The 25,545-nt window shown below is 39.1% G+C and overlaps 1 protein-coding gene across 2 annotated transcripts in view; it reads left to right on the forward strand.

The window, feature by feature from the left end:
* The window catches only part of LOC126267072 (mannose-6-phosphate isomerase-like), a 100,823-nt gene that overhangs the window by 63,729 nt on the left and 11,549 nt on the right, over positions 1–25,545 (forward strand). For both annotated transcript variants that reach the window (XM_049971934.1, XM_049971941.1), the window contains exons 4-6: positions 13,766–13,939; positions 14,049–14,216; positions 24,549–24,751. In XM_049971934.1, coding sequence (XP_049827891.1) covers positions 13,766–13,939; positions 14,049–14,216; positions 24,549–24,751 — 545 coding nt within the window. The remainder of the gene's footprint in view (positions 1–13,765; positions 13,940–14,048; positions 14,217–24,548; positions 24,752–25,545) is intronic.

Raw genomic sequence — 25,545 nt, forward strand, 5'->3', positions numbered from 1 at the left:
TTGTAATTTTGACTTGTAAGAACTGATACAATAACAAAAAATTTGACTTTACTCTGCTACTGCAGAATAACACTGCAGCAATAAGACATATATGAGAAAAGAACACTTACATTAAACTTCAGTTCCAAAGAAAATGTGTCATTTACAACAACAGAACACAGTGCCCACACAAACATGTGCTGACAGCAAAATGTGTCAAAGGCTATGCAATACTTCATAACAACAAACTGCCTTTGATGCATCTTTCTCATGGGCCTCATTTTGATGAGTGTGACATCACAACTGTTTACATTTCTTACGGGGCATGCGAAAGTATTGTGAATGGCAGTTTCAAAACACAGAAGCAGCCTCAGCAACAAACAAAGCCTTCAGTAATTTCTAGTATACTACGATTCCCAGTCATTCATCATCAAAGTAAACTACAATTAGGACCCATTGCACCAAATACATACTGTCCACAGCATTACAAATTTCCTAGTCAGAAAGAAACAACACACACAGTATGTCTTCTTCAGATGTGGCTTGCAAGACTCATATTATTGAAAATCTTGTGAACATATTTGCTGTACTTACAAGACAAGCTCAATCACTGAACGTGTAATTAGTAGACTCATTAAACAATGGAAATCTCAGGTTGTAATAACAGCAATATAAGGAAAAGATACATTGCTACATATTGTAAAGAAAACACGTTGATTGCTAACAGACACAACGAAAAGAGAGTTACACGTTAACTTTTGGCCAAAGCCTTCTTCAGAAAAGGAAAAACACACACACACACACACACACACACACACACACACACACAGAGAGAGAGAGAGAGAGAGAGAGAGAGAGAGAGAGATTTATTCACGTGAGCAAGCACACCTCATACACATATGAGCACTGTCTCTGGCAGATCGGAATTGGTCCTTTGGTCTGGAGCCAATTTTAGGATCTCAACCAAAGGATTCATTGACGCTGATGGTCTTGACTGCAGATTTCAAGACCTGTGTTATCGGTTGGGGTTTGCGGGACTCCACTTTAGAGGTCAAGGATGCACTACACAAAGGAATCAGCTATTCAGGTAGCAGAGTGCTTATGGAGTGGACATGAGTGTTTTTTATGGTAGGCGGTAGTTTGAGTTACTCTGATGAACACTCGCCAGTCGATATGCAGAAACACTTTGACTGGCAGAATTCTATTAGTAAATTGTTGGAAGTATTCATAACAAGGTTCCTGAATTTAGTGCCTTCCAGAAAAGTTCTTGTGCTCAAAATTATTCTCAAGCCTGAATGCTGATTGAAACTCTTAAGTGGAAAGCTTTGAAATATTTAGTGATTCATAGAACATATATTGGAAAGAGAGAGTAGAGACAACAGAAAAGGGAGTGGTTATTGCAGTTGACAAAAATATCGCCTCTATTGAAGTCAAAACAAAGTGCCAGAAAATATATCTGGTCACGTATAACAGGTGTAAGTGAAACCAAGTTAATGTTGGATGTTTTACGGGCCACCCGATTCTGCTGTGACAGCTCTAAAGTCATTCCATACCGAGTACAGACTGGAATGCCAATGGATTCATTGTAGGGGGTACAACAGTCGTACAAAGTACTTTAGGACACACTTTTGCTGAAAAATGTCCTGAGCAGCTGGTTCGGAAGTCCACATGCAATGGAAATATCTTAGACCTTGTAGCTACAAATAGGCTGGTCCTTAACGACAGTGTCAGTATAGAAAGGGGGATTAGTGATCATGGTGTCATTATAGCAACTATGGTTATGAAAGTTAAATCATTCAAGAAGTCTAGGATAATATTTCTGTTACGAAAAACAGATAAACATCTCACTTGAACAGTGAACTGGCACCACTTAGTTCCAGTAAGATGGACGCAGAGGAGTGATGGTAAAGTTTAAGGAGGTTGTTAATCGTATTCTAGAGAGTTATGTCTCTGCTAAGTGGATTAAGGATGGAAAAGACCCACCATGGTATAATAACGAAATTCAGAAACTACTGAGGTAGCAGAGGCTTTAGCACTCCCAGTTCAAAAGAGAATGCACAAATGACGACAAGTGAAGATTAGTAGAGATTCGTGCATCTGTGACGAGATATATGTATGAAGCTTACAACTGCTACCACTGTCATACCTTAGCAATAGATCTGGCAGAGAACTGGAGAAAATTCTGGTCCTATGTAACATCCAGGAGTGGGTCTAAGGCTTCCATCCAGTCACTTGTTGACCAGTCTGGTATCTCATTTGGAGACAGCAAAATGAAAGTCAAAGTTTTAAATTTCATGTGCAAGAAATTGTTCATGTAGGAGAATAATACATACATAAATTTAGTTCTGCAATGAGTTATACAGGTGCCGTCATGACTTATACAGCTGTCATCCTCTTATTCTTGTTGTAATTGTCTTCAGTGACCATCTGTTACAATCACTCAACACACACATCTTTGACCACATTGTGATTTAGTGGGTAATGTTTTCTGCTTTTCCTGTATGCAGTATAAATCTTTGATGTGGTGCCTCTTGTATCACCACAAACATCATTTACGTTGGTTACAGACACCAACAATTTGATGACACTGGAATTTACTTAGCTCTGAGATAATACGCTAACAACTACACTGAACACTGTTCTTATGGCTGCAACTAACATTTGCAGTGTAGAGTCTTGTACTGCAAGGAAGCAAGGGAGAGGATGTTGTTACGGGTGGCTGGTATCCTCTTTCTACAACACAAATGTGCACGTGGATTAATATGGTTCTTTATTTACGTTAACTGGAAACATTTACTTAACTGGAATAGAGTCCATGTTTTGTGGTACAAGCACATCAGTAATAGTCCTCTTGCAGACTAATGTAATGTCAATATTGGTAATCTTGCTGTTACAAGCTTTAGTTTCTCATTGCTAGTAAAGTACAATTCTAGTTGAAGTAAACTAATCCCGCTGTAGTCACTAATCTGTTTGCTATGTACTGTAGTAGCCTGTCATGACTGAACCCGCTCTGCGAGTAAACTGACAGACACTAAATCAGATTGTGGAATGAGGCCCTCCAGTCAGCAGCGATGGTCTAAATACATGCTGTCGAGAGGGTGTTGGTGGGGTGTTGTTTGTGGGTGTGACCCTGGCTTCTCTTGTGATAGGCGCGCTTGATCCAGCCCCTACTATTCAATTGTCGAGCTTCCTCTTTGCTGACCGCTGTACTGGCAACAGCTTCAGCTAGCACATTCCGCTACCCCCCTGCCATGTAGGGAGGATGCAAACAACAGTGAGGGGGAGGCAGGATGCTGGATGTAGAGATGAGCCAAGAGCTGTGACTGTGGAGGGTAGTGTACTCCTGACCATACCCCACTATCTGGCTTGCGGGGCAACAGGAACATTCTCCAAAAACTTCTGCCTGGGCACACATGCAGGAGTCAGGGCATGTCCTGGGACGATGACAGCCACAGCGATGGTGACGACGGGTCCACCTCCATCGGGTTGGCGATTGGGGATGGGAGGGGTGATGGCGCATCATTCATCTGCTCATCCTGGGGTGCTCTGATGGCTGAAAAGGCCGCACGGGTCCATAGGCCTTGAATCTGGGGGAAGAAAATCAGCCAATCATGGGGCAAATGACACTCACAAATTTGGTTCTGGTGGTGGCAATGCAAACCATCGAGTATGTAAAAGATCCATTTCCTGCATCACGCCTCTTTCCCACCATGCAGAGTTGCCTACAAAATTGCAAAGCGATACTTGCAGACCATTGGCAGCACTGGATGGTGTGGTGGGTGTCGCAAGTGTAGCAGCATCTGATGGCGGCAGTCATGCAGAAATTACGCTGGTGATGGTCCGTCTCGTGGGTGGGAGCCTCATATGGGTAACAAATGCAACTGCAGAGGATGTACGCCTTGACTGTTTATGGCATGAATAAGATACTGTAACTCAGGTTTGAAAAATAACTCTTGTCCAGTCTATACTTTAGTCCTGCACCAGATAACATACGAATCAAAGCATGTAAATTTGCAATATTTTCTGCAGGTGTTCAACCTGCTGCTATAATATTGTCCAAATAGTTTGAATAGTTTGGCACATGTGCAGTCAGCTATTCAAAATACTGCTGGAATATGATGGGGACGGAAGTACTGCCAAAAGGCAAACACAAATACTTAAACAAGCCCAAATGAGTATTTCCTACACACACTTTTTGTGATTCTTCATCGAGCGGTATTTAAAGATATATGTTGCGCAAATTGATTTTAGAAAAGTAGATCCAGCACCTAATTTGTCCGTAAGATCTTCTGGGCGTGGCAATGGTTAAGTATCTGTGACAGTTTGTTGGTTGACTGCAGACTTAAAGCCAGCACAGAGGTGAATGTGATCTGAAGGTTTGGGGAGCAAAACCAGTGGACTTGTCCATTGACTAGCTGATATGGGCGCAATAACTCTGCTATCTTGCAAGTCTTGAGGTACAACAGTGACTTATGTCCTGTAATGCAATGGGGAACAGTTCTGGCTCACAAAATTTCAGCTGAGCATTGTCTTTCAGCATAAAATGTGCAACAAAATTGAAAGCTTTGCCTAAACCTTCAGAAAAGAGTACTGGGAATTCCTTTATCAAGCTAGCTACACTGTCTCTGGCACTGAATGCAGAAACTGACAGCAAATTGTCCTGAATGTTAAAGCCAAACAATTCGAAAGAGTCAAGATCAAATATGTTTTCACACTCTCGTGATTGTAGCACTGTAAATGTCACTATCGCGTATGCGAGCAATGCATGTTCCGAGCACGGGAATGTGTTGTCCCTTATAAGCCATCAGTCGTGTGCTAGTTGTAGACAGGTGTTGGGAGTCTAACAGTGCATGTGTGTAGCGCTTGAGCAATGTGACAGAGGCAACCATGTTCAATTGAAATTTCCTACGTTTTCCACAAATAAGTAAATGAACAAGAAGTTTGTTTGACTGACATGCCACTGACAAAACTGCATGCTTGCCAGTTGCAGACTTGGAATATCCTGCTAAATCAATGACATGGGCCTTGTGACGAGAGTTTTGTGAGTAGGTTGAATGCTTATGTTTGTTCCATTGCAAACCTACGGATTGCACATGTCCTTTCCGTCCACAAACATAACACTGAGTTTGACGGGAGGGGCAGTCTTGGCGTTTGTGCCGTATAAAACAGTGAGGGCAAGACTTAATTATATTCACCTATGTAGCTGCCTGTTTAGTGAACTGTGTATGTGGCCTGGAAGGTTGTTTACTTTGTGTGGCAAGCGCACACTGCTGGTGCGGAATGGGGCAATCACAACTAAGGGACTTAGTCAGACAAATAGCTATTCCAACAAGGCACCGGAATCATATGTTTGCACTACCTGTTAAAATGATGGATCGGACTGTTTCAAAACTTGTTTTATGATTTTGACATCAGGTGCATTGTACACGATTGCATCACCCTACATAATTTCTGAATACAAAGCACCACAAACACGTTTAAATTTGCATTTTCTTGTCATACCTCGCAAGTATGTTACCCACTGATGATATGTTTCTTCACAGCCTTCTCTGCTCTTGTGTGCCGCCTCTTCTTTCCAGTGTTTGAGGTTATGCCAGAACAGTTGGTATACTGGTCAGCGGCGCTTTTTGGGCTGGTTAGTTGGTTGGTTGTGGTTGTGTGGCCAACACAGCTTGTGCAGCCAGTAGTTGTTGGACTGTAGTCAATAAGGTTTCAGTATGAAAGTGAAAAACTTGTGTTTGATCCGCCACATTGGCCATCTGTGGCTGAGATTTGGGGACAGTGGGTGTATGTGGCAGGGAATTCATGGTTTACACAAATGCGTTATATTAGAAAGCAAACAAAGCGTCTGGAAAGAGAGATTTGATTAGTTCTGCAGCTCCGCTCCTAGAATACATGCAAGAACACAACAACAAATTAGCAAATAGAACCACTTGCACACAAGAGCAGCAAGTAAAATCGTCGGCTAAGTTGTTTAACTTCGACTGCCACTGAATTATCCTCGTTTGCCACTGTAGTCTTGTACCATAAGGAAGCAATGGAGAGGATGTTGTTATGATGATTGGTATCCTCTTTCTACAACACAAATGCATACGTGGATTAATATGATTATTTATTTACATCAAATGGAGACATTTACTTAAATAGAATAGAGTCGCTGTTTTATTCTACAAGCACATGAGTAAGAGCACTCTTGCTGACCGATGTAATGTCAATATTGGTAGTTTTGCTGCTACAAGCTTTAATTTCTCACTGTTAGTAAAGAAAAATTCTGGTTGAAGAAAACTAGTCCTGCTGTAGTCACTAATCTGTGCGCTATGTACTGTCGTAGCCTGTAAAACTAAACCTGCTCTGCAAGTAAACTGACAGGCGCCAAATTGGATGTTTGAGTGAGACCCTCGGGTCAGTGGCAGTGGCCTAAATACATGCTGTCAAGCAAATGTTGGTAGCGTGTTGCTTTTGAGTGTCTCTCTGGCCTCTGTCTCTCATGATAAGCGTACTTGATCCAGCACCTAATAATTGATCTTCGCACTTCATCTTTTGCCGACCAGTGTGCTGGCAACATCTTATGCCAGCACTTGCAGCACTTTGAGGGCACTGCACAGTTGCTGTTTGTGGTCAAATGTAACTGCACGACCTGCAGGGTTGGTTAGCATCTACATTTATGTTCAAGGATGTATTTCTCATGATGTTTCTATATTTTTGTCTCAATCCTATAAATGCTCTTCCTTTTTTTTCCCCTGGAGTCAAGTTGTGTGTTCTGTGAAGACGAAGTTAATGTGTTGTTAGCAGAAATTTGAGAACATGTTTTTGACAGTTGAAATTTGAGGTAATGTTGTCTAATTATTTGGGTTGTTTGCCTGTTAGAATAGGGAATATGTAAGAGATATTGAAGACTAGATGGTGAAACTAAGTTGCTGTCGGTAGGTGCACAGCTGATGTTGCTCTTGTCCACTGCTGTGAAATTTGTTTTGGACGCGATGAAAAAGTTGTAGGCCTCGGTAATCGTTGACCACCGATCTTTCGATTCATTGACTATTGACTATATATTGTCAATTAATTAATATTCATTTAAACACTAATTTCTTCTGAATTGTCTGTAGTACTGATAATTATTTCTGTACTTCATTGTAATATCCTGCTGTTGACAGGATTGTCAATGACAACAGTGTTCAGTTAATATTCACAAGTCTTCTTTAGTAATTCTGTATTAGATTTATCATTTTTATTCATCTGTTCAATTTACTTCCAGAGGTAATTGTTCTGGGTCCTTTCATCATGGTGCCAGAATGTAATGTCCCCCTTTTTTTAATGACTAATTTTTTATTGAGCTTGCCTTTTCTCTTGAACAGTGAGTGCTGAATATTATTTACTTCGCTTTTAGGTTGACAGTGGATAAATCTTGGACTTAATCCTCAGATTTGGCAGTAAATACTGGAAGCCAAGAAGTTAGCGCAGTATGCTTTTGGATAGATAAACATGACACTTGTCAGGTCTATGTTCCATATTTTCTTGCTCTCAAATACAGTAACTCTACACATTAAACATTTCCATGGACAACACATTACAATAATTACTTAATTGTCAGTCTCAAAATAAATGTCAGTTTGACAGATCAGAATACAACAAATAAGTACATATTTGAGATTTTTTTGTTTGCTTTAGTTTGTTTTACTATTTATTTCTGAAAGGGGTTCGGTCTAGAAAAAATTAACCAGACATTTTTTGCGAAGTTTCAGCACCATCCGTGGGCTTTTATTTTCTTTTTGTTAAACATCAGGAAATGTGCTCTTCACTGTTTGTAAATATATACATTCGAGTTTTTAAGAAATTCCTTAGAAATTTGAAGACCAGTCAAAGGTTTGTATATATGTTACTGTAAAATAAGATGATTGGTAAATCCTAGAATTAAATGGTGAGTAAATCCTAGAATTAACTGATGAAACTTAAGGCTTACCATTACGGTATGGTAAAAGTCTGAAATTTCTTATTATATGCATAGATTTCGAACTTTTAACAAGAGACATTGGTAAATCTTAGGATGTACCCATACCAACTTGTAAAACTGGATTAATTTTAAAAAATCAGCTTAACAGTTTGTTGAAATAGTTTCTATTTATTGTAAATTTATGTATTTTAAACATTCTTGCATTCCAATGTGATTATAATGAGCAATATTTCATATTAGTGAAAAAAATGTTACCTTATGAACGTTAATTGTTGTTACAACAAGGCTGACTATTGTGGCATTTTGAATTACATAATATGGGAGATGATTTACACAAGCATTTTTTAGTTGAAGCTATTGCACTTTTTGAACCCTTCTCCTCCAACAAAAGATTGTTTGGCAACCACTTCCCATAGATTAATTTCTTCTCTTGCTACTTCTTCGACATTGATAAAATTTTCTTTGCACAATGTAAATTGGTTCCTAGTGTACAATGACTTCAGTTTACAGTTTTGGTACCAAGTTGATAAAATTTGTCATCCTGAATATTTATTGCTACTGCTATTATAGATTTTGCATCAATTTTTGCTCTGTCTACATCTGGTACTTTAGTCCTCACATTGTGTCCAGCTGGAGGTTTTGAAGATTTGTTACATGAGACTGCTTTCATTTTCTTTGCCTGCAATTGAAGATCTTCTTTGGCAGCTTCTCAGATCCGTTTCACTTTATTAACATTGTTGGAAGTTGTCAACATCTCATCACAACCATCAGCTGGTGTCGGTGTCCTGTTAACTGTCGTCGAATCCAGTGTCATTGGTGATTCCTCACTTGCTGCAGCCACACTTTCTACCTCCACTCCTTCTGTTCCAGTACTTGATTCACTGGCATCTATTCCTTGGCCATTATTTTCAGTTTCCTGTAAGTCAGTGGAAGTGGTGTTTAACATTGTTTCCAAATCATCTTTAGTGTTTATATTTTTTATAATATCATGTGGAGCAACTGAGGTCACAATGGCCGCTTTCATTGGTACCCCAAACATGGCTTCATATGATGAACATCTGATCCCTTCATGATTCTCATTGCTTGCGCAAACCTTGGCCCTTCAGATGATTCTGAAGTTTCGTTTGTTTCCATCCATGTTGATAACATATTTTCGATATCTTGATTTGCTCTTTTGACTGGTCCCTGAGACTGACTGTGCTTCGGTTTCCCATGGACTATCTTTGTATCACTCCAAAACCCACATAAACTTTGAATCATTTGGTTACAAAACTCTCTACTATTATCAGACTGAAGGATGCGTGGGGCACCAAAGATGGTAAAAATATCCGAAAGATGATATGCTACTTCATCAGCCCTTTTTGAAGTTAGTGCATGGTGAATAAGAAATTTTGTCAAATTATCTTTGTATATAAGTATGAACTTCGACTTATTGTCTGGGTTTGCCTGCATGTCGATTAAGTCAATTTGGCATTGTGAATTCATTTCACTACATAAGATAGATTTCACTACAACACCCCTTTTAATGCTTTTTGCTTTTTCTGACATGGTTCACATAATCTCATATAAGTAACAATTGATTTACCAGTCACATTCTTGTACCTAGAATTCAGTTCCACAATCGCCTGTGTTTGGCCGCTGTGGCCTATAGCAACACAGGTCTCGTGTAGTATGTTAAACAGTTCATCAAAACAAACATAATAATGAATTTCTTCTTTTCCAGCAGACACCGGTGCTATGAGTTTCTCTTCACCTCCGATGTTGGGAATATTGTATCACTTCAAATAAAAATTGTTGTCCTTCTTACTATTCACTGATTCACTTAAAAGTTCGTAAAATCTGTTACTAATAACACTCATTCTGATGTAAAGCTGCAAAAGAAACACCACTAAAATGAGTCACAAAGATGACCGTACGCACAGTGCTCGACACTGACTGAAGCTACGCAGCAGTGAGTGGACTGAGAACTCATAATTGCTAACAAAGAAACTTAACTGAACACAAAATTGGCAACATTGGAACTTGTCTGAACCTGTATGACGGAGGCAGGAGTCTTCGATCCAGCTTTTACCAGTTTGCATTGGTAAATCCTAAGACACCATCTCCTGGTAGACGACAGGATAATGCTGGATAGTCAGTGAATGGTGGTAATCATTAGAAATGAGTGAGCAGGTGGGCAACTGCAGCAGTGGGTGTGACAGAAGCTTCACAGTTGATGTCTATTATGAAAATCGAGGTCAACTAGTTTGACACTGACGTCTTCGAGGTGGAAGTCACAGACGTTGAGAGAGACGACTGCCATAATGCTGGGCTGCAAGAAGGCCAAAGTCATGTCGACAAGGGAGTAACCAACATGGTCAACATGTAGAAGCTAAATTAGTAGGGCATGGTGTTCCAAGGTCACCAAGGATGCATGCCAGTTAGAGTCTGTGGACAAATACCGTTGTTATTTTCCCATTGACTACAACATCAAAGGTGTGTGGTACGCACTTGACAACTGGAATCAATCCAGAATATGGTGGCTGCTGGGCTGGCCCAATAGTGTCATCACATAGCACGACATAATCACAGTCCAATAGTTCTTAGTGGAGGGAGGTTTTTGGTGGAGTGTGTGTCATAGGCGTGTCAACTGCATTTTCTAGTGTGGCGTTCCACCAATTCCACAAATGCTGGGATATCTACAAGATCTGGGGTAGGTGTCATTAAGATGAGCTCTGCTGGAAGTATAAGTGCTTGACCACATAGGACTTCTGCCAGGGAAGCCTTCAGGTCCTCTTTAAATGCTGTAAAAACCCCAAGTACACCCATGACAAGATCTCCTCCACCTCCGCCACGGCACATAAGTGCAGTACTCAGGTGCAGTGCCAATGCTTCACAAGGCCATCACGAGTGGGGCTGCAAAAGTTGCAGAGTGTCGAGTAGAGAGGATTTCAATTATCTCCCTTTAGTTCTGTAATTGTTTAACGACAGCCAAAGTGAACTATCCACCTGTTAATGAAATTTCAAGTGGTAAATTCCACTGTGACTTCTTTAATTGGCACTTTGAGCCAATGTGTGGCTATCTCATTGTAGCTAGGCAGCTCGGCAGTACACACAGTTGTGCGCCCGAGGAGGTGGTGATGGAGTGTAAAGCCCCAAGATGAGATCACATGTTGTGTACTAAAGAAGCACAGTATGTTCCAAGTTTGGAGACAGGTGAAAGTGTTGGAGGAAGTCAAGCCCCACCAGTGGTTCGCAAATGTCTGTGACCTAGAAAGTCCACAGGCATTGGAAATCTGTGTTGAGATGTATGACATGATGTACTGTTCCATGTACAGACATTGGAGAATTGTCAGTGGCACTGATGTACACCCCAAACATACCAGTGAGCTGTGTGAACATATCTTCTGAAACTGTGCTAACATACAATCCTGTATCTATGACAAATATGTGTGTGAGTTAAGGTCTGTCCAGAACTTACAATCTTTCATCCCTCTGGTGTGCCAACATGAAAGATGTGCATCTTGCATGATAGGTACGACTTGACATCCCAGTGCGGGCTGATGAATTTACAGTGGCCCGCATTTGAAGTCTCGGAACCAGCTGGGAGAATAGCAGTTGTTCTCGGTGTCGCCAAACTGGGTGTGGTACCAGCAATCCTCTGACCTGGACGCAGCAGAGGCACAGCGTAGTGTTGTCGGTTGCAAGAGTAGTGGCTGGTCATTGCCCAGGCTGTCATTGGCCATGGTTGGCCCAGTCCACCACGTGAGGTTGGTGAAAGAAATCTAACATTTGACAAAGGAATATGTTGCATCGTACGCGCAAGGCTGATCTTCTTGTTAAGTGGTTTTGCTCCATGTGCGATCATTGCAAGCTGAAGGTGAGGTGGCAGTATCACATTTGCCCATGATGCAGTGTCCAGCATCAGATTCATGTCCAATAAAGTTCTGAGCCGCCACCTAAGCTGAAATGGGGTTTTATATGATAGCTGTTCATCATAGATTGCTTGTCAAAGTAAATTTCTGGAGTGTGGGATAGGGTTGAATCACTGCCGATATGGCCATTGCAGATTTATTGTGTGCCGGGGGTGTCAATATGATGTCACATGTTGTCAGTGAGGTGCCAGATCAATGTCACAAACTTGGAGTTGTCATCCAAAATTCCAAATGATGTAAATACACATTCTGCTTATCCAAAGCACGGGGCCGATTGCTCTGGTGTGGTCACCATCTCTGCATTGCTGCAGGTGCCTCACCAGCTATTACTGGCGCCACTGACAGCCCGAGGCAATGCCCCTGCTGTTGTGTTTACAGTCACAGTAATCACTTATCGATACAGGGAAAATTACCACAAACATAGATGACACAATATTGAGTGAAATGACTTTATCATGACAGAGCTCAATGCAACATATCAACATTTCATGAGGTTCTAGACTGAAATGTCTTTGTTGTGTGCCTCACAGATAATCCAATCCACCATGGAGACTCTCTGGTCAGTGTTGTCGCTAAGATATCACCACAAACGGTTGATGTGTTCTTGGTGGAAGGTTTGAATCTGTGTGAGGTGTCTTTGCCATGCACGCGCGCGCGCGTGTGTGTGTGTGTGTGTGTGTGTGTGTGTGTGTGTGTGTGTGTGTGTGTGTGTGTGTGTGTGTGTTTTAATTATCTTTTTTTCCCCAAAACTCACACCCAGATCACTGTCAACTAATCAACTGTTTGGCGTCTTGTTTTCACAGTTTGTATACAATTTTGAGGTAAATAGCTTCTCCACACTGCATTCTGTATGGTTGCAGATGAAATAACTGTGGAAGGAAAACAGATGTAACACAAAAAGAAAAAAAGAAAACAGGAAACCACAGTATGTGATAAAATGGTATCTGTACAATTCTTTGTCTGCTTTTCCAGATTACTAAACATTTTCTTAAAAACTTTAATTTATATGCATGCAAGTAGTAAAGGGTATTTTTCCTGTTGGTTAATAGAAAGAAAATAAGTCATTAATGATCCCGAAACTTCAGCAAAACATATCTTGGGCAATAGAAGGAAAGGGAAAAGAGAGTCTTTTGCTCAAGGTGGACCCCTTCCGAAAACATACTACTTGTGCGCAAACATGGATAGAAGAGCTGCAGCCTCAAGATAATGCTTCCTTACTGCCGTTTGCGGCTCTTACTCCAGAACTAATGCACTTCTCTGACTTGGTGTGACAATTCATTGGACTGTGCACAACCCGCTTGCCTAGTTAATAAGATCGTCGTCCCACTCTGAAGACATTCAACCACATTGTTCACCACATGCAAATTACCACAAACAAATGCAACATTAGCACTCTTCTACATTTTAAATTTTTACACTGTTTTACGGTACACGATTGATATGTAGCACCACACTACCCAACAGAGTTCGCAGTTGTAACAGTATTTTTGCTCTCTAGTCCTTCGATTGGTAATTTGTTTTAACACATTGTAGGAATAATGTGCATCCTTACTGTGTCTCTTCATTTTTAATAAGTTGTCTGATGTATAATGGGTAACTTGAATTGCAGAGGAGGTAAATGTGTAAAATGAGAGTGATGTTACTTGACATAATTTTGGGTATAAAACAAAAACAGAAATAAAACAGATTCCATACTACTGTGTTAAGAACATCATATGGAAAAGCCTCATTGAGAAATAGAGACAGTTCACTGATCATCTGCTAAGCAATAAATACTGTCTCTTATTTTCTTAGGGGATATTTTAATCCTTTAGTATCTTAGATAATATTTTCTGCTCTGTTGTGGTTTATGCAAGACTTCTTCAGTATCTTGTTTATTTATTTATTATTTATTTATTTATTTATTTAATCTTTGTGCCTGTAGATGTTCCTGAACTGAGAGAAGTTTGTGGGCTAGAAGTAACTTCTCAGTTTTTATGTAGTGAACAAAAGGATGCAGAGCATAACCTTAAAGTATGTTTCACTGCTCTCATGAAATGTGAACCCAGTAAAATAGAAAAACAGCTGTCACACCTGCTGGAAAGACTTGACACATTAGGTAGGTACCCAAAACTTCAGAATGTGATAGCTTTGAATTCGTTCATTGTTGTGTGAATGGATGATCAATTAAATAAATGATTTTTAGAGATAATAAACTTTCATTTCAGATGATGACACTAGAACATTGATTAATGGTGATTTGTTTAGACGATTACATATGCAGTTTCCTGGAGATGTTGGATGCTTCTCCATATATTTGCTCAATCATATTATTTTGAAACCCGAGGAAGCCATATATTTAGGACCTAATGAACCACATGCATATCTTTCTGGTGGTAAGATTTTGGCTCCTGATATTTATTATGCATGCCTTTGCTTTGATTGACGAACTTCATAAACTGCTCCCTGTTTTCCATTCCATACTCATTAGCCAGGCAATGAAAAAAACCATATGCCTGGAAATAAGCTTCGAGGCATCAATATAAATATACAGTATTTTAATTGTTACACAGATTGATTTATTATTCCATACAATGATTGTAAAATTGTCACTTGATCACAATATTAGATTAGATGAATAACAATTAAATACAATGAACATCTACTACTACTACTTCTAATAATATTTACTGCCTACTACTTCTGCTAACAGAAAATAATAATGTGACTGCAAAGGGGTTAATTTAAAATTAGTTACTACGAACAGAGATTGTGAAGGTTATAGGCAGATTAGGGAACCTCCCTGGTGTAAATATAGAATGATTTGGAAAATCTCAAAAGCTGGACTGTGTAACAGTTCTGAGTCTTCAATTGAGAAACAATATATCCCGAATTCTAGTTAAAATGAAATGGGAACGACACATACTTGGGTTTAGAAATATAATGATTTTCATTGAAACTCTTAAGTTTGTATGCCTCTCTTTCTAACCACTGTATATTGTCAACACTAAGTCTCATGGAAAAGATAAATATATCAATGTAGAAAATCTTCAACTTGTGAAATAATGGCTAACATAAAGATTGTAGTCACCAAATCCCCCAAAATGCACATAAGCCAACTTAGGTGTGTTAGTCCAGCTAACGAAAGAAACTAAAGGGAAAATATTTGTGTAGTTCCAAATTTTTGTACAGTGGTAGGGGAAGTGTAATGAAAAACACACTAAAAATCCTGACCAAGGGGTTTGAGCATGAGGATGGGTGGCATTTAAAGGTCACTTTTTAGGTTTCTTTAGAATATCTCGAGAACTGTGACTTGTAACAAAAATGTTTTACAGTACAGAATTGAACTACGTTAAAGTACCTACAAAAACGTTCCCATTTATTTTTTCTCTAGGGCTAATATTTTCCGTATCGCAGGGGATGGAAAATCACAATTTAAAAAAATGGTGTTTTAGTGATACAAAATGAATGTGTATTGTTAAATAACATTGGATAAGGACAAATATCAAATTTGTATACCACATCTATGTGCAGTAGAATGGATAAATTATGTCATGGGGGTGTAGTAAGCTGGAAGAGGAGCTGGAGGTGAGAAGCGCAAGGAAAGATAGGTTGCCGGGTTGTGGTCATACATTTCTCTCCCATATAGGTCTGCAAAATGAAAAGTGAGCAGGCAATTTCCCATTCCCTTCTGTAGTTGGTGTTACAAATCACTGGTGACACCGCTGTGCGAGGAGTGTTGTTTATTTCCAAGAAAGTGAATTGTCACTACATGGAATACAGATACTAATTACTAATAATACAAATGCAAGAAATGCATTTGGACAGAATTTGTGTAAATATTTGCACAGTGTTATACAATGGTAGAGGGAAATTGATCCTTAATCATCCTGTATGGTAACTGTAACATTATTCCAGAAGTGGCAACTTCTCCCACCATGAGTACTGCTCGCTTTGCAGTTCACAGACTATATCTCCCCAGCATTTCCTGTCCAGTTCTCTCATATGAGTGGACAAAGTAACTTCACTGAGATCACATTTGTATAGTGGAGTTATTTTCAGTTTATTAAGTGAGTACTTATTTACAGTTGTTAAACGAGCTGTTATGTAAAAAATGGTCAACAGCTGGTGCTGTCAACTGTTTACCACACTGAAGAGCCTGTCCTAAGTGTAACATGCTGGCAATATGTATTTAATGATGTCGATTTCATTGTCTCTGCAGGAATACTTTTAGCAGCTTGAAGGTATGAAATTCACCAACCCAGCCTCATCTCGCCCATTATCTATAGAAGCACAGAAGTTTAAATTGACTCTTGCTGTAATAGAAGTGGGTCACCTAAGTGATACAGAACTTCAGGTATTTCAACACAAGTCAAGTAATGCATCACAGCAGATTACTGTTCTAGATTTAAACCTGAGAAATTGTTTTTGTTGTGGTCTTCAGTCCAGAGACTGGTTTGATCCAGCACTCCATCCTACTCTATTCTTTGCAAGCTTCTTCATTTCCCAGTACTTACTGCAACCTTCATCCTTCTGAATCTGCTTAGTGTATTCATCTTTTGGTCTCCCTCTACAATTTTTACCCTCCATGCTGCCCTCCAATTCTAAATTTGTGATCCCTTGATGCCTCAGAACATGTCTTACCAACCAATTCCTTCTTCTAGTCAAGTTTTGCCACAAATTTCTCGTCTCCCCAATTCTATTCAATACCTCCTCATTAGTTATGTGATCTACTCATCTAATCTTCAGCATTCTTCTGTATCACCACATTTCAAAAGCTTCTATTCTCTTCTTGTCTAAACTATTTATCATTCACGTTTTTCCATTCGTCTGTAAAGAATTCATGTTAGTATTTTGTAGCTGTGACTTAGTTCGGTAGTTTTCACACCTGTCAACACCTGCTTTCTTTGGGATTGGAATTATTATATTCTTCTTGAAGTCTGAGTGTATTTCACCTGTCTCATACATCTTGCTCACCAGATGATAGAGTTCTGTCAGTGCTGGCTCTCCCAAGGCTATCAGTAGTTCTAATGGAATGTTTTATACTCACGGGGCCTTGTTTCGACTTAGGTCTTCCAGTGCTCTGTCAAACTCTTCATGCAGTATCATATCTCCCATTTCATCTTCATCTACATCCTCTTCCATTTCCATAATATTGTCCTCAAGTACATCGCCCTTGTGTAGACCCTCTATATACTCCTTCCACCTTTCTGCTTTCCCTTCTTTGCTTAGAACTGGGTTTCCATCTGAGCTCTTGATATTCATACACGTGGTTCTCTTCTCTCCAAAGGTCTCTTTAATTTTCCTGTAGGCAGTATCTATCTTATCCTAGTGATATATCCTACATCCTTACATTTGTCCTCTAGCCCTCCCTGTTTAGCCATTTTGCACTTCCTGTCGATCTCATTGTTGAGACGTCTGTATTCCTTTTTGCCTGCTTCATTTACTGCATTTTTATATTTTCTCCTTTCGTCAATTAAATTCAACATTTCTTCTGTTACCCAAGGATTTCTACTAGCCTTCATCTTTTTACCTATTTGATCCTCTGCTGCCTTCACTATTTCATTTCTCAAAGCTACCCATTCTTCTTCTGTATTTCTTACCCCATTGTTGTCAGTTGTTCCCTAATGCTCTGCCTGAAAGTCTCCACAACCTCTGGCAGTTTATCCAGGTCCCATCTCCTTAAATTCCTACCTTTTTCCAGTTTCTTCAGTTTTAATCTACGGTTCATAACCAATAGACTTTGGTCAGAGACCACATCTGCCTCTGGAAATGTCTTACAATTTAATACCTGGTTCCTAAATCCCTGTCTTACCATAATATCATCTGTCAGAAACTTTCCAGTATCTCGAGGCCTCTTCCGTATATACAACCTTCTTTCATGGTTCTTGAACCAAGTGTTAGCTATGATTAAGTTACGCTCTGAGCAAAATTCTACCAGGCGGCCTCCTGTTTCATTCCTTACCCCCATTCTATATTCACCTACTACGTTACCTTCTCTTCCTTTTCCTACTGCTGAATCCCAGTCATCCATGACTATTAAGTTTTCATCTCCCTTCACTATCTGAATAATTTCTTTTATCTCATCATACATTTCGTCAATCTCTTCTTCATCTGCAGAGCTAGTTGGCATATAAACTTGTATTACTGTGGTAGGCATGAGCTTGGTATCTATCTTGGTCACAATAATGCGTTCACTATGCTATTTGTAGTAGCTTACTCGCATTCCTTTTTTTTTTATTCATTATTAAACCTACTCGTGCATTACCCCTATTTGATTTTTTTATTTATATCCCTGTATTCAACTGACCAGAAGTCTTGTTCTTCCTGCCACCGAACTTCACTAATTCCCACTATATCTGACTTTAAGCTATCCATTTCCCTTTTTAAATTTTCTAACCTACCTGCCCGATTAAGGGATCTGACATTCCACACTCCGATCCGTAGAACACCAGTTTTCTTTCTCCTGATAACGACATCCTCCTGAGTAGTCCCTGCGCGGAGATTTGAATGGGGAACTGTTTTACCTCCGGAATATTTTACCCCAGAGGACGCCATCATCATTTAACCATGCAGTAAATCTGCATGCCCTCGGGAAAAATTATGGCTGTAGTTTCGCCAGCACAGAGAGCCCATTTTGGTTAGTGTTTCAAGGCCAGATCAGTCAATCATCCAGACTGTTGCCCATGAAAATACTGAAAAGGCTGCTGCCCCTCTTCAGGAACCACACGTTTGTTTGGCCTCTCAGTAGATACCGCTCCATTGTGGTTGCATCTACAGTACGGCTATCTGTATCACTGAGGCACACAAGCCTCTCGACCAATGGCAAGGTCCATGATTCATTTGATAAGGAGGGGCTGAGTAATCATGTTAGATTTAAATATGATCAGTCATATATTATCATACATATTGACACTCATCTTGCAAGTATACTGTGGATCTGTGGTAAGTAGCTCCACTCATTGCAGTGCACTCTACAAATGCCAGCAATTCCTGAATGGAAGAGATTTATGCATGCTTCCAGGAACACAGTCAGTGGTGAGAGAAAGGAAGTAACTTTCTGCTCTTTCATTAATCCTCTACCAAATGAATACAACACAGTTTACAATATGCTGTCAGTGACAGGCACCAGCATGATGCTACATTTAATAGTCAACACGTTTTCCACCAACACTACGTAGATCACTGACAGTAAGACTCTTGCAAATTAAGCACTTTTCAACCTAGATTATAGGAACATATTTGGCACAAAAACTCACTTAACAATTTGCAAATAAGCACTCTCTTAATAAACTGAATATAACTCTGCTGTATAAGTACTAGCCCATTGAAGTTATTTCGGCTGCTTACATAAGAGAACTGGACAGATTTAGTCTCCAGAATGAAACTTTCACTCTTGAGCATTGTGTGTGTTGTTGTGAAACTTACTGGCAGATTACAACTGTGTGCTAGTCTGAGACTTAAACTCGGGACCTTTGTCTTTCATGAGCAAACACTGTAAACACTGAGCTTTCCAAGCACAACTCATTACCTGTTCTGACATCTTTACTTCAACCAATATCCCATTTCCTACCTTCCAGACTCTGTCTGCAAACTGAGAAGCAAGCAGTGCTCACGGTGGAGGAAGTTGCCTTTCCTGGAAGAATGATACAGCTGCTGTAGATGATGACTAAGAGTCAGTTTCCCTTTACGATTGTAGAACAGTGTGCAAATATTTAAGCAGTATGCAATTCTTGCATTAGTATTATTACTAATTCACATCTGTATTCAGTGCAGTGTTAAGGTAACTTGTCTGTGAATACCTGGAAAAATAACAACACTTATCAAAAAGTTTACACGGCTCTAACTAAACAATGTGAACTCTTAGTAGGATGAAAAGTGTAGGAGTATAGGAGTGAATCTTCATGAACATTTTGGTATACATTTAACTGTATAAGCTCTCATGATGACTGTATTACTTTTAAAAAATCAGCATATTGATATGCTGGTCTATGCTTGGGATCTATGCACTGACTATCTGTCTTACTTAGATGCTTGAAACTTTAAGTACATTAACAAATGTCTATCTAAAATGTAAACAACAATCATCTCATTTCTGCCACAATTTTTTATTCTAGAAATATTTACATCCAATAATCAAAATCAAGGATATTTTTTTATAATTCATCAGTATGTATTTTCCTTCCTTTTTTCCGCCAGCTTAGCTGAGTGGTAACGTGCTTGCTCACCATGCAGCGGGCCCAGGTTCGATTACCAGCTGGGTTGGAGATTTTCTCCGCTAATGGACTAGGTGTTGTGTCATCCTCATCGTCATTTCATCCTCGTCACTAGCATGCAAGTAACCCAATGTGGCACTGACTGAGATAAGACTTGCACTCGCCTGCAGAAATCCCCGGATGTGGCCTGCCAGCCAACAATTCCACGCAATCATTTTATTTCATTTTTCATTCCTATTGATAGTACATTACTGTCTGAATTCTGCTCTCCTCCAAATAGTATCCTGAAACATCTCAAAAAAATATTCAGATGTCTACCTCATATAGATTTTTTTATGTATAGGTAAGCATGTCAGAAAATTTTATTCTTGGGAAATTCTCTTCAAAGTTTTATTCGAGCTATGACTCACATCTGTTTTCACTAATATATTCCAGCAGCATAATCTTGGTTTACATCTTCTCTTTTTCTTTTACTGTTTCTCCTTGCAATTTTGGCAGCTTTAGTTACCTCAAGGACCTACTCTTCAGCAACGATTATAGCATCAATTGGCAATAGTAGTTGTTCCGTATTAAACTCAGAAATCATTCCTGGCAGCTCTAGAACTTCACACCTGCTAATTGCCCCACATTATAACAAATTATAGGCACAATAACTTTCATGAATGACGAAATAGCAGCAACTCTAATTACGGAAAAGTTTATAGGCAAACAACACTCGAAAACCAAATATTTACAAGGGAAACATATAAGCATCGCAAAGCATATCTTCCAGCAGAGCTGTCAACTAGAATAACAGTTGTATAGCATATGTTTCTCCTACACGGGTGCAATGCCAATGAGCAGAAATGGAAAGCAGCAGAAATGTGGGTGTAAATGCAAATCAGGAGATCTTTAAGTTGTTTTTTAAACAACCTCCTGATGTCCAGTTCAGTCTTTTTAACTGCCATTGATTTAAGATGAACAAAGAAAAATTGAGTTTTTGAAGCAGATACACAGGGAAATTACCTTAACGAACTTTCTGGGAAATAAACACACCTGGGCATGTCTACACACTTTGCCACCAGTGACTCACAAAATGAACTGCGGAATGGCGGGTATAACTTAATGAAACTCTCTGTAGTTGCCTTTTTGGTCCAGTGCAGTAGAAAGAATGGAGAATTGCCTGCTCGCTCTTCATTTTGCAAACCTGTGAAAGAGGACATGCATGATCACAATCTGGTGACCTTGTTTCCCTCACACTTTTAACTTCCACTCCGCCTCCCAGTCCCTCTTCACCTTGTTATACCTCCAGAACATAATGTATCTCTTAATATGGATCTATTGCAGTTAGATGTGGTACAGTAATGTAAATTTTGTTCATAATCCATGTTATCCGAAAATGTACATTAATTTTATACAGTTAAATCGCTCATACCTACCTAACAAACATGTTTTCAGACGGTTATAGCACGGAAGCAGTACATTTCCTGCAAGGGATTCATATTCAAGTTATTAGGTACTAACTCCCCTCTACAAGTCCTAGAAGTTTGTAACAGGAATTTCCAAACATCCTGTAGATCAAAGCTTTCTTGTAGCACCTGCCTCAACTGCAGAGGATAAGAAGTCGCACATCACGGTTTAGTGGCACTGCATAGCAGGTCCACCGGAGAATTAACTTTGAGAATGGTGAGCGAAAATTAATTGGAAGTAAGGTTGATATACGTGCAACCAAGTTACAGGTGGTGTATGGAGTGCATCACATAAAAACCAACCATGAGATTACTTTCCCGCACTCATAGCACTTAAGGTTTGTCTTCCATAGCTCATGTTTATGGGGCACTCATTTCTTGTTTTGGTCCATACTAGTGCCTCTTAAAATATGGAATAATTTTTTTTTAACACCTTATATATTCCATAACGAGGTTTGTGGTTGACTCATTCAGACGAAGCTCAAAATTCATTCAGTGAACACTAGAGGGGAAAATGATGTGCAGTTGGACAACACTTCCTTGAGTTTTTTACAGCAAAATGTGCACTATTCAGCAAGTTGCATTTTTAATAGACTTTCAGCGACTGAAAAAATTGAATGATAAATCCCGAGTGTCAAATCTAAGTCGAAAGATTACCTTGTGGAACACGTCTTTCTTTAATACTATTCCTCACAGTAGCTGAGAACTTTTCTACTGTGATATGTTATTTATTCTCACAACTTACTCCTCGCATTTTATTAGTTTTTTTAAATTCTTTTGTATATTAATTTTATATAGGCATTCTGTTAACTATGTGTTGACTCATACTATGACTGAGTAGCTGTGGCTAGCATGGTCCTATGGTTCAGATAAATAAATAATAAAACATTGCAGTTAACTTTCGTGGTTATAATATTAAACAGCATTTAGAAGGAATTGACACACAATATACATCCTGACATTTGTTATCACCATAAATAATAATTATGTTCTATCTAAGTCCTATTAACAATGTATGTTCTGATCAACCTTTATTGATTTGTTCTAATCTCAGGATTTCAAAGGGTGTTTTTTTTCTCCTGGTTTTTACTTTTTGGTATTTTTCATTCAGTTTATGCCAAGCCTATGAAAAACTTGAATTGGTGGTCTGCAGTAAAATCTAAGACTAAAAAACTGGTACTTGATCATCCCCTCCCAATTTAAACATGGTTGTGGTGTTTTTGTTTTCGCTCCACTTGTTAACTATGCCTATTTCTCACAAGGTATGTTACTTGAAATGTGTACAGCACATTAATATGAAATACACAAATCAGCCACAAATTACATGTATTTGTGAAATACCACATACATGTTATATCTAATTGAGTGTGTGAAACGATTGAACAATATTTTTTTTTAAAAAAAAGAGAGAGAATTGCACAATTTTGTCATAGGTCCAGTCTTCATTTCTTTGGCATGCTGTCAGTGAAGTGAAACTAAAAATTCCTTTAATGTGCAGTTGTAAGACAATAAGTAGCTACATAAAAGTTGTGAAGTAAACCCACTGAACAAAAAATTAGTCACACACAGATAACCTCACAGTAACATGTTACAGTGCTTCTAGCCCTGATTACTGTCTAAATCAGAAAGTATGCCGTATCCATCTGAAACAACTAACTGATAATCAGACCCTGTAGAGCTACCAGATTGCAGGGATGTTGACTGCAACATTTCACCTGCTGTTCCAAATAAAGCGAGGCCTTTTTATGGGATTAAAATCTGGTGATTTATTGGATTAGTCAAGATGTGATAGGGTACCAGAGTGTTCATCAAACCAGGAACACACGTATGAAGCTGCGCGAAGACGACTGTTGTGATATTGGAAGACAGGATTGTATACACCATATACTCATCATGGAGATGCAGAAGAAAGGTCGACTCTGTGTCATTGAGATGGCGAAATAAACATCGTGGTTCATTTCCACAGTCATCTGAATATCAAAGGACCACCTCTGGCCTGACCTACACGCTTCTCGCTCTGTGAATTAAATTCCTTACTGTGCTGTAGGTGCAATGAACGCCTTGCATCAGTTACAAAGTGGCAAAATCACAGTTTGTCAGATACATTGCTTGCCTCCAATCAGCTGCTTACTTGTCTCCAATTAACTGACGTCCAGTTTCCGTGATGTGTAGTGTACTGAAGAGGTGCAAATTTATGTGCTGATATGAGCAATTGCCATTTGTGAGGTATCCTTCCTCCAAAAGCAGTTACATTTGCAATGTTGGTTCAGAAACTGGCTCAGATGGGCCGCCTTTCCCTGGCAGCAGCAGTCTTGTCCATTTAGAAACCACTCATCGCCTACAAGGTGCAACACTTGTCTGGTCCATGTCGGTTAGGATATTTTTATGGTTGTTATTCTTCCTGTCTGACATGGCTGTGAATGGTACATGGACATATCGGACAGTTTGCATTGATACACCAACTAATTGGCACCTGTATTCATAGTGTGATCATAGTTACAACGAAACACAATAGCTTCTTTCTGCCAAACGTTTCCACATGAATCCATCTTACTGCACTGATTCCATACGTCTTGCTGGCACATATAAGCCACTTTACTGCCATAACTTACGTCAGCGATAGAGGGGTAATGTGGCCGACGGATGTCAATTCTACACCATCTGCAGTGCTCCATGCAACTGTTGCGCTGTTTTAAAGAGGTGACTAATACTTTTGTCTGGTGATCTTATATATTTTGTGAACTTTCAAAGAATTTTAGGTATAAAATCACTCTGAAATCATTTAATTCTTAAACCCATTGCAATATGTATGGAATAACAATTCTTAAACACTTATACATCATCTCCATTTGTATTTTAATTTTTGTAAATAATGCAAAATATCATTTTGATAGGTGACTACCAGGTATTCTATTCTCCAGATTGATTTCATCAATATTTTCATTTAAGTTTAAAACGAATAATATGAAACACTGTAAATGCCAAAATATACAGTTCACAGAGAAGTTTTAGGAATGTAACTCATTTATTTTTACTTTTTTAAAATAAAGCTTTTATCTTGCAGATTGTGTAGAATGTATGGCCTGTTCTGATAATGTAGTCCGTGCTGGACTTACACCTAAGTATAAAGATGTTGACACTCTTTGTAATATGCTGAATTATAAAGGAGCACCAGCTGGAGACAAATTATTTAAGCCGGTTGGAGAAGATGTGTATACACAAGTATACAAGCCACCTGTTCCAGACTTTGCTGTTGCCAAAATATCTGTAAGTGATAAAAGATAACTGATCTGTAAATCATTATACCTTCGTATAATTCAGCCTGGATCTGCATCATTAATGAAATCATGCGTACACCATGTTGTGATAAATAAGAAGCAGCTTCCAAGTGAAACGTAAAGCTATTGCAACGCTTAAATTGCCCATTAGCACGAGATGTGACATGGCTTATGCTGTGACATAGCATTTAATTTCATGCAGACAGTGGCATCTAAAGAAATAAAATGTTTATCAGACTCTAAATGGAAAAAGTGGCTTGAGTTCAGTTCACTTGACAGTGCTAATATGCACAAAGTTATGACATTACAAGTAAATTGATAAGACCAGAGACAAAAACATTGTGACATAAGTCGAGATTCAGGAATTTATTAAATTCACAAAGAAACAAATGTGATAGATAGTGTTGACCTCAGGAGGTGCAACAGACTGTACAGTCTAAATACATATAATAATAGATACAGTACTCCTAATTTTTGGAACCAGAGTTTACTTCACTTCATTAGAATCCAAGAAACAAACACTAGGAGGGGCTAATTTTGTTTGAGGAGGAGACGAGCAAGGAGGTATCAGGAGGATGCTGAAACGAGCTCCTCCTAAAATATGACCAAACCATACTTCTCTTTACAAAGAGTTTGACAAAATATCTTTTTATATACACCTATATACATACTCTGCAAACATGGAGGAGGGTACCTTGTACCAGTATTAGTCATTCCCATTCCTGTTCCACTCTGTGCTGCTGTGCTTCCATATAAGCAATAATATTTCTTATCTTTTCTTCG

The sequence above is a fragment of the Schistocerca gregaria genome, chromosome 1, assembly GCF_023897955.1.
Source record: "Schistocerca gregaria isolate iqSchGreg1 chromosome 1, iqSchGreg1.2, whole genome shotgun sequence".
Lineage (NCBI taxonomy): Eukaryota > Metazoa > Arthropoda > Insecta > Orthoptera > Acrididae > Schistocerca > Schistocerca gregaria.